The sequence below is a fragment of the Oncorhynchus clarkii genome, chromosome 4, assembly GCF_045791955.1.
Source record: "Oncorhynchus clarkii lewisi isolate Uvic-CL-2024 chromosome 4, UVic_Ocla_1.0, whole genome shotgun sequence".
Taxonomy (NCBI): Eukaryota; Metazoa; Chordata; class Actinopteri; order Salmoniformes; family Salmonidae; genus Oncorhynchus; species Oncorhynchus clarkii.
Window position 1 is genome coordinate 6,307,072 of NC_092150.1, and position 11,146 is coordinate 6,318,217.

The window sequence follows — 11,146 nt, forward strand, 5'->3', positions numbered from 1 at the left end:
ATAACTAGATGGTAGGTCACCAAGGATAATAACTAGACTGTAGGTCACCAAGGATAATAACTAGACTGTAGGTCACCAAGGATATTAACTAGAATGTAGGTCACTAAGGATAATAACTAGATGGTAGGTCACCAAGGATAATAACTAGACTGTAGATAATAAAGGATAATAACTAGACTGTAGATAATAAAGTATAATAACTAGACGGTAGGTCACCAAGGATAATAACTAGACTGTAGGTCACCAAGGATAATAACTAGACTGTAGATAATAAAGGGTAATAACTAGACTGTAGATAATAAAGTATAATAACTAGATGGTAGGTCACCAAGGATAATAACTAGACTGTAGGTCACCAAGGATAATAACTAGACTGTAGGTCACCAAGGATAATAACTAGAATGTAGGTCACTAAGGATAATAACTAGATGGTAGGTCACCAAGGATAATAACTAGACTGTAGATAATAAAGTATAATAACTAGACGGTAGGTCACCAAGGATAATAACTAGACTGTAGATAATAAAGGATAATAACTAGACTGTAGGTCACCAAGGATAATAACTAGACTGTAGATAATAAAGGATAATAACTAGACTGTAGGTCACCAAGGATAATAACTAGACTGTAGATAATAAAGTATAATAACTAGACGGTAGGTCACCAAGGATAATAACTAGACTGTAGATAATTAAGGATAATAACTAGACTGTAGGTCACCAAGGATAATAACTAGACTGTAGATAATAAAGGGTAATTTCTAGACTGTAGATAATAAAGTATAATAACTAGATGGTAGGTCACCAAGGATAATAACTAGACTGTAGGTCACCAAGGATAATAACTAGACTGTAGGTCACCAAGGATAATAACTAGACTGTAGGTCACCAAGGATAATAACTAGAATGTAGGTCACTAAGGATAATAACTAGACTGTAGATAATAAAGGGTAATAACTAGACTGTAGATAATAAAGTATAATAACTAGATGGTAGGTCACCAAGGATAATAACTAGACTGTAGGTCACCAAGGATAATAACTAGACTGTAGGTCACCAAGGATAATAACTAGAATGTAGGTCACTAAGGATAATAACTAGACTGTAGATAATAAAGTATAATAACTAGACGGTAGGTCACCAAGGATAATAACTAGACTGTAGATAATAAAGGATAATAACTAGACTGTAGGTCACCAAGGATAATAACTAGACTGTAGATAATAAAGGATAATAACTAGACTGTAGGTCACCAAGGATAATAACTAGACTGTAGATAATAAAGTATAATAACTAGACGGTAGGTCACCAAGGATAATAACTAGACTGTAGATAATAAAGGATAATAACTAGACTGTAGGTCACCAAGGATAATAACTAGAATGTAGGTCACTAAGGATAATAACTAGATGGTAGGTCACCAAGGATAATAACTAGACTGTAGATAATAAAGTATAATAACTAGACGGTAGGTCACCAAGGATAATAACTAGACTGTAGATAATAAAGGATAATAACTAGACTGTAGGTCACCAAGGATAATAACTAGACTGTAGATAATAAAGGATAATAACTAGACTGTAGGTCACCAATGATAATAACTAGACTGTAGATAATAAAGTATAATAACTAGACGGTAGGTCACCAAGGATAATAACTAGACTGTAGATAATAAAGGATAATAACTAGACTGTAGGTCACCAAGGATAATAACTAGACTGTAGATAATAAAGGGTAATAACTAGACTGTAGATAATAAAGTATAATAACTAGATGGTAGGTCACCAAGGATAATAACTAGACTGTAGGTCACCAAGGATAATAACTAGACTGTAGGTCACCAAGGATAATAACTAGAATGTAGGTCACTAAGGATAATAACTAGACTGTAGATAATAAAGTATAATAACTAGACGGTAGGTCACCAAGGATAATAACTAGACTGTAGGTCACCAAGGATAATAACTAGACTGTAGATAATAAAGTATAATAACTAGACGGTAGGTCACCAAGGATAATAACTAGACTGTAGATAATAAAGGATAATAACTAGACTGTAGGTCACCAAGGATAATAACTAGACTGTAGATAATAAAGGGTAATAACTAGACTGTAGATAATAAAGTATAATAACTAGACGGTAGGTCACCAAGGATAATAACTAGACTGTAGGTCACCAAGGATAATAACTAGACTGTAGGTCACCAAGGATATTAACTAGAATGTAGGTCACTAAGGATAATAACTAGATGGTAGGTCACCAAGGATAATAACTAGACTGTAGATAATAAAGGATAATAACTAGACTGTAGATAATAAAGTATAATAACTAGACGGTAGGTCACCAAGGATAATAACTAGACTGTAGGTCACCAAGGATAATAACTAGACTGTAGGTCACCAAGGATAATAACTAGAATGTAGGTCACTAAGGATAATAACTAGATGGTAGGTCACCAAGGATAATAACTAGACTGTAGATAATAAAGTATAATAACTAGACGGTAGGTCACCAAGGATAATAACTAGACTGTAGATAATAAAGGATAATAACTAGACTGTAGGTCACCAAGGATAATAACTAGACTGTAGATAATAAAGGATAATAACTAGACTGTAGGTCACCAAGGATAATAACTAGACTGTAGATAATAAAGTATAATAACTAGACGGTAGGTCACCAAGGATAATAACTAGACTGTAGATAATAAAGGATAATAACTAGACTGTAGGTCACCAAGGATAATAACTAGACTGTAGATAATAAAGGGTAATAACTAGACTGTAGATAATAAAGTATAATAACTAGATGGTAGGTCACCAAGGATAATAACTAGACTGTAGGTCACCAAGGATAATAACTAGACTGTAGGTCACCAAGGATAATAACTAGACTGTAGGTCACCAAGGATAATAACTAGAATGTAGGTCACTAAGGATAATAACTAGACTGTAGATAATAAAGGGTAATAACTAGACTGTAGATAATAAAGTATAATAACTAGATGGTAGGTCACCAAGGATAATAACTAGACTGTAGGTCACCAAGGATAATAACTAGACTGTAGGTCACCAAGGATAATAACTAGAATGTAGGTCACTAAGGATAATAACTAGACTGTAGATAATAAAGTATAATAACTAGACGGTAGGTCACCAAGGATAATAACTAGACTGTAGATAATAAAGGATACTAACTAGACTGTAGGTCACCAAGGATAATAACTAGACTGTAGATAATAAAGGATAATAACTAGACTGTAGGTCACCAAGGATAATAACTAGACTGTAGATAATAAAGTATAATAACTAGACGGTAGGTCACCAAGGATAATAACTAGACTGTAGATAATAAAGGATAATAACTAGACTGTAGGTCACCAAGGATAATAACTAGACTGTAGATAATAAAGGGTAATAACTAGACTGTAGATAATAAAGTATAATAACTAGACGGTAGGTCACCAAGGATAATAACTAGACTGTAGGTCACCAAGGATAATAACTAGACTGTAGGTCACCAAGGATAATAACTAGAATGTAGGTCACTAAGGATAATAACTAGACTGTAGATAATAAAGGGTAATAACTAGACTGTAGATAATAAAGTATAATAACTAGATGGTAGGTCACCAAGGATAATAACTAGACTGTAGGTCACCAAGGATAATAACTAGACTGTAGGTCACCAAGGATAATAACTAGAATGTAGGTCACTAAGGATAATAACTAGACTGTAGGTCACCAAGGATAATAACTAGAATGTAGGTCACTAAGGATAATAACTAGACTGTAGGTCACCAAGGATAATAACTAGAATGTAGGTCACCAAGGATAATAACTAGAATGTAGGTCACCAAGGATAATAACTAGACTGTAGGTCACGAAGGATAATAACTAGACTGTAGGTCACCAAGGATAATAACTAGACTGTAGATAATAAAGTATAATAACTAGACTGTAGGTCACCAAGGATAATAACTAGACTGTAGATAATAAAGGATAATAACTAGACTGTAGGTCACCTGGGATAATAACTAGACTGTAGGTCACCAAGGATAATAACTAGGCTGTAGGTCACCAAGATGCATACTAACTGTAATAGGGTTTTCCTTTACTCTTGCTTGCACTGAGTTGGCAGATAGTGACTTGTTTTTAAGAGGATTTTTCACTTGCAAAGGTTGTGATATGAGGTTGTTTTACTACACCTATTGTAGTTAAATGCACTGATTGCAAGTCACTTTGGATAAAAGAGTATCTGCTAAATGATTACAATGTGTTGTTGTTGCCTGGTGTGTAGGGTTTGGAATGGAGGCCACTCTGCTCCTCGTGGTTGGTTTCTCTCACACCAAGGGTGTGGCCATCTCTTTCCTGGTCATGGCTGTGGGCTTCAGTGGCTTCGCTATATCAGGTGAGTAGTCGAACATCTTAAAGATTTTGTAAACAATTAAATTAAAGTTGAACACTCTCTTTTAGGCCCGGGATTTAATTCTGTTCCGAGCTTTTAAAGCTAATATTTCGGCGTTCACTGTACTAAATAAACAAAAGCCAACTTAAACAATTGCCTAATCAGTGTTATTCTGTGAGTTGAGTGGACAAGAATTTGCATTAATGTGGTTAGTTTGTTTACTCAACAAACTCTGCTCGAAGTGAGCTAAATTTGAACAAGCTTGTTGAGTAGAATTACAAATTCATGTTTGCTCCAAACAACTCACTTCATTATTCTATTTCCCTGCATGGTCTATTGCAGGTTCATTTTCATAATTGCTTGTTTCAGTAAATAGCTTTTCCAGTTCATATGATTTAGGTAGTCGCAATAGTCAATCTTCCCTACTCCAGCAGTCATTCTCAATGCAGGTTGCGGATGATTAAAAGTTTAAACTGTTGGAATTACACACGACTTTGCAAGCCAGCATAATGTTTCTTGCCGGTATGATATGGCCTCTAAACCAGGAGTTTCAGACCACTGTGTTAGGGTGTAACTGAACCCTCAAATAAAGGTCTTCTGATATACTGTACGGTATATGATGTTGTGTCATAAACGTTTTAAATGTAAAGCTAACAATGTTACATATTCACGTGGACGCTCGCTTGGTGAACGCTACAGGACTGAAAGGCCCTGAATGCAACAACCATGTCTCTGTCACTTAACAAACAGGTTTCAATGTGAACCACCTGGATATCGCCCCTCGCTATGCCAGTATCCTGATGGGTATATCTAACGGTGTGGGAACTCTGTCAGGGATGGTGTGCCCACTCATCGTGGGAGCCATGACCAAAAACAAGGTAACGGTTATATGTTCTACTAGTTCCAACTGATTAACTACAATATACCACTATAATTGTTATGGTTTACCATATATAGACAAAGTATGTTCCTTCACGTCAACAAAAGTTCATGTTCACGTTTATTTATCTTGTTATACAACACTTTTGAAATCTCACTCACCAGAGCTCCCATTTCCTGTGTTCACTTGGCATCACTTCCTGTCTCTAGACTCGAGAGGAGTGGCAATGGGTGTTCCTCATCGCTGCCCTGGTTCACTACGGAGGGGTCATCTTCTACGGGATCTTTGCGTCGGGCGAGAAGCAGCCGTGGGCCGACCCGGAGCTGACCAGCGACGAGAAGTGTGGCTTCATCGACGAGGACGAGCTGGCAGAGGAGACGGGTGACATCACACAGGGCTACAGTGGTGGCATGGCGGCAGTAGGAGCAGGGAAGAGTTACGGGGCCACTACAACTGGGCTCAACGGGGGCTGGGTGGCACCAGACAGCTGGGAGAATGTAGAGGAGGAACCAGCTGGGCAGACCTGGGCAGATTGAGACTACTCATAGAACAGGGCCGTGTGTATCGAGTGTATCAGCGCAGAAGTGCAGATTTTGGATCGTGTTTTGCCTTTTATATCATAATAAATAATATTAGGTGGCTGATCCTAGATCAGCTATCCTACTCTGAGATGCTTGATACATATGGCCCCAGATATAATCATGTTATGGCAGCGGTGGGGGTGTTCTAGCCTGGTTTCTGATCTGTTTGTGCTGTCTTGCCAACGCCTACAATGACCATAGACCACTGCTACAATGACCATGGCACAAACAGATCTGGGACCAGGCTAGGGTAGTTCACCCACTAAAAAAGAGAGAGAGAGAGAGAGAGAGAGAGAGAGAGAGAGAGAGAGAGAGAGAGAGAGAGAGAGAGAGAGAGAGAGAGAGAGAGAGAGAGAGAGAGAGAGAGAGAGAGAGAGAGAGAGAGAGAGAGAGAGAGAGAGAGAGAGAGAGAGAGAGAGAGAGAGAGAGAGAGAGAGAGAGAGATGCAATTGTGGTTTGCACAAATTAGCATAAAAAAATTAGATACTGTATGTAAAATATTTACGTATATTGAGAAAGAAAATGTAAAATAATAAAATCACGCGTTGGTTCCACACAAGCAGGTTAAAATATCAGTGTAAAATATATTTCCAGTTATATAATCCCCATGTCGCACATCTAGAGCCTTCGATCCTAGCCGTTTAAGGGCAACGGTAGGCCTAGTTATTATACCTTCAAGGCTCCCTAACCTCATAAAAAATGTACTTGAAACAACAAACGAGCCAGATATTGTGAACGTCATAGGTCTGTAAAACCCTTGTCTGAAATATCACTTTCTGATTGCACTGATACTGTAAGTATAAAAAAATAAAAAAAACGTAGATATTATTATATTTCTTATCAATGGCGTTTTATGTACTTTATATATATATACTGTTTCTGTGAGACTATTGTGGATTTGGGTCGTCGATCTGTGTGACAAATTGATGTAAAAAAGGCCATATTTTTCACGGACATAATCTTTTCAGGGAGTTGTATGATCCGCTTACAAAACGAAGTCTTGTTCTTGAGCAAGGCCTAAACAACTAAGGAATAGACTTAAACTAGTGTGTGTGTGTGTGTGTGTGTGTGTGTGTGTGTGTGTGTGCGTGCGTGCGTGCGTGGTGCGTGCGTGCGTGTGTAAAACTCAGTGTAATATTTATATGTGCGTTGTTGCATGAATTTGCTCAAATAGATGTTTCTGATACAGCTTTTTCATAGCCACTGATAGTCCTCATCCCTTTCACTGCTATATTTTGAAATAATATGTCTAGTACCATACCAGTGATAACATGGACTTTTATGTTCACGTGTTCATATATATGTTCATATATGGTATTCATGAGAGATTTAAAAAAATATATATACATATAATGCACTATAAGCACAGAATTACACTAGAATGAACATTGGCACTCTGGCATCATGACAACAGGGTGGCCATCTTTGACTGGTATTGTATTTCTACGTGTGAAGGAGAACTTTTCTCTCAAGGGCATCATTGATTGAGCAACTGTGTTTGATGTGCATTGCAATAATTCCCCCATGTAACGGTTGCTACTATCTATCCAGTTTCTGTTCTGTTTCTGTTCCATAAACTAGTGTAACACTGGCTTGCTGTATCAAACTAGTTATTTTTTTTGTGGGGGAGTTGTCATGAAGATTAAAAGAGAATATAAAGTGTATGTTTATATGAAATAAATCGCTGCTGTTCTTAGGGAGAAAAACAAAATTACAAATTACAACACTGCTTTATAATACAGAGAACGATTATGACATTTTTTGCCGGACGAGAAGATCTGAAAACAATTGAATGTTTGTGTTGATCTAGATGTGTCTTCATTTCTTTCGTTGCCAAACCTACAGTAGTGGTCCATTTTTAATGTATACGGTATTTGTGTAATAACCCACTGAATTATCATGAATGTTCATTGGCTTGAATGAATCTTCATCGATGGGATGTCCTTTCTTTTCCTTATTGTTTGCTAAAAAAAAAAAGTAATAATAATGAATTCTCTGCAAGGGTGTTTAAAAAATATATACAAATACTGAAAAAGTACTGACGAATGTTGCTATGTTTGGGCTTTGAGTCCGACGTTTATGTATAAATTATAAATGTGTTTGTATGGCTTCTAATAATATGGTGTTTATTGGAGAGGTTTGCTGATGTCAAAAAAAGTGTTATATATATATAGAAATGCTGAAATCATTTTATAAAGAAATAACTACCTAAACAATGGCTTTATCCTTTATTTTTCTTTCCGTCCATTACTTCCTGTATTTTTCCCAGCGCGGGGCAAAAACTGTTTGAAATGACATCATTATAATCAGATGAATCTTAATTGGTTGAAATGGTTTTAAACTGGATGTAATGACATCACTTCAACCAGCTTTGCACAACTGGGTTAAAGCACTGAATGAAGCTTCGGAACCTTCTCAATAGCTCATCCCACAGAGCAGCTGACTGTCTAAGACATGTTAGTCTGAGGGAAAAACATATTAGTCTGAGGGAAAGACATGTTAGTCTGAGGGAAAGACATGTTAGTCTGAGGGAAAGACATGTTAGTCTGAGGGAAAGACATATTAGTCTGAGGGAAAGACATGTTAGTCTGAGGGAAAGACATATTAGTCTGAGGGAAAGACACATGAGTCTGAGGGAAAGACATATTAGTCTGAGGGAAAGACACATTAGTCTGAGGGAAAGACACATTGGTCTGAGGGAAAGACATATTAGTCTGAGGGAAAGACACATTAGTCTGAGGGAAAGACATATTAGTCTGAGGGAAAGACATATTAGTCTGAGGGAAAGACACATTAGTCTGAGGGAAAGACATATTAGTCTGAGGGAAAGGCATATTCGTCTGAGGGAAAGACACATTAGTCTGAGGGAAAGACATATTAGTCTGAGTGAAAGACACATTAGTCTGAGGGAAAGACATATTAGTCTGAGGCAAGACATATTAGTCTGAGGTTAAGACATTAGTCTGAGTGAAAGACATATTAGTCTGAGGAAAAGACATGTTAGTCTGAGTGAAAGACATATTAGTCTGAGGGAAAGACACATTAGTCTGAGTGAAAGACATATTAGTCTGAGGTTAAGACATTAGTCTGAGTGAAAGACACATTAGTCTGAGTGAAAGACACATTAGTCTGAGTGAATGACATATTAGTCTGAGGTTAAGACATTAGTCTGAGGGAAAGACACATTAGTCTGAGGGAAAGACACATTAGTCTGAGTGAAAGACACATTAGTCTGAGGAAAAGACATTAGTCTGAGTGAAAGACATATTAGTCTGAGGGAAAGACATATTAGTCTGAGGGAAAGACATATTAGTCTGAGGTTAAGACATTAGTCTGAGTGAAAGACATATTAGTCTGAGGTTAAGACATTAGTCTGAGGGAAAGACATATTAGTCTGAGGTTAAGACATTAGTCTGAGTGAAAGACATATTAGTCTGAGGCAAGACATATTAGTCTGAGGCAAGACATATTAGTCTGAGGGAAAGACACATTAGTCTGAGGCAAGACATATTAGTCTGATGCAAGACATATTAGTCTGAGGCAAGACATATTAGTCTGAGGGAAAGACACATTAGTCTGAGGGAAAGACATATTAGTCTGAGGGAAAGACATATTAGTCTGAGTCAAGACATATTAGTCTGAGGGAAAGACACATTAGTCTGAGGGAAAGACATATTAGTCTGAGGGAAAGACATATTAGTCTGAGGGAAAGACACATTAGTCTGAGGGAAAGACATATTAGTCTGAGGGAAAGGCATATTCGTCTGAGGGAAAGACACATTAGTCTGAGGGAAAGACATATTAGTCTGAGTGAAAGACACATTAGTCTGAGGGAAAGACATATTAGTCTGAGGCAAGACATATTAGTCTGAGGTTAAGACATTAGTCTGAGTGAAAGACATATTAGTCTGAGGAAAAGACATGTTAGTCTGAGTGAAAGACATATTAGTCTGAGGGAAAGACACATTAGTCTGAGTGAAAGACATATTAGTCTGAGGTTAAGACATTAGTCTGAGTGAAAGACACATTAGTCTGAGTGAAAGACACATTAGTCTGAGTGAATGACATATTAGTCTGAGGTTAAGACATTAGTCTGAGGGAAAGACACATTAGTCTGAGGGAAAGACACATTAGTCTGAGTGAAAGACACATTAGTCTGAGGAAAAGACATTAGTCTGAGTGAAAGACATATTAGTCTGAGGGAAAGACATATTAGTCTGAGGGAAAGACATATTAGTCTGAGGTTAAGACATTAGTCTGAGTGAAAGACATATTAGTCTGAGGTTAAGACATTAGTCTGAGGGAAAGACATATTAGTCTGAGGTTAAGACATTAGTCTGAGTGAAAGACATATTAGTCTGAGGCAAGACATATTAGTCTGAGGCAAGACATATTAGTCTGAGGGAAAGACACATTAGTCTGAGGCAAGACATATTAGTCTGATGCAAGACATATTAGTCTGAGGCAAGACATATTAGTCTGAGGGAAAGACACATTAGTCTGAGGGAAAGACATATTAGTCTGAGGGAAAGACATATTAGTCTGAGTCAAGACATATTAGTCTGAGGGAAAGACACATTAGTCTGAGGGAAAGACATATTAGTCTGAGGGAAAGACATATTAGTCTGAGGGAAAGACACATTAGTCTGAGGGAAAGACATATTAGTCTGAGGGAAAGGCATATTCGTCTGAGGGAAAGACACATTAGTCTGAGGGAAAGACATATTAGTCTGAGTGAAAGACACATTAGTCTGAGGGAAAGACATATTAGTCTGAGGCAAGACATATTAGTCTGAGGTTAAGACATTAGTCTGAGTGAAAGACATATTAGTCTGAGGAAAAGACATGTTAGTCTGAGTGAAAGACATATTAGTCTGAGGGAAAGACACATTAGTCTGAGTGAAAGACATATTAGTCTGAGGTTAAGACATTAGTCTGAGTGAAAGACACATTAGTCTGAGTGAAAGACACATTAGTCTGAGTGAATGACATATTAGTCTGAGGTTAAGACATTAGTCTGAGGGAAAGACACATTAGTCTGAGGGAAAGACACATTAGTCTGAGTGAAAGACACATTAGTCTGAGGAAAATACATTAGTCTGAGTGAAAGACATATTAGTCTGAGGGAAAGACATATTAGTCTGAGGGAAAGACATATTAGTCTGAGGTTAAGACATTAGTCTGAGTGAAAGACATATTAGTCTGAGGTTAAGACATTAGTCTGAGGGAAAGACATATTAGTCTGAGGTTAAGACATTAGTCTGAGTGAAAGACATAT

General features: G+C 37.1%; 1 protein-coding gene across 1 annotated transcript in view; it reads left to right on the forward strand.

Moving 5' to 3' along the window:
* Nucleotides 1–6,150, forward strand: part of LOC139407538 (vesicular glutamate transporter 2.1-like) — a 29,827-nt gene extending 23,677 nt beyond the window's left edge. The window contains exons 9-11 of the mRNA XM_071151356.1: nt 4,300–4,410; nt 5,158–5,285; nt 5,497–6,150. Of these exons, the coding sequence (XP_071007457.1) occupies nt 4,300–4,410; nt 5,158–5,285; nt 5,497–5,823 (566 nt within the window). The 3' untranslated portion in view covers nt 5,824–6,150. The remainder of the gene's footprint in view (nt 1–4,299; nt 4,411–5,157; nt 5,286–5,496) is intronic.
* Nucleotides 6,151–11,146: the final 4,996 nt, after the last annotated feature.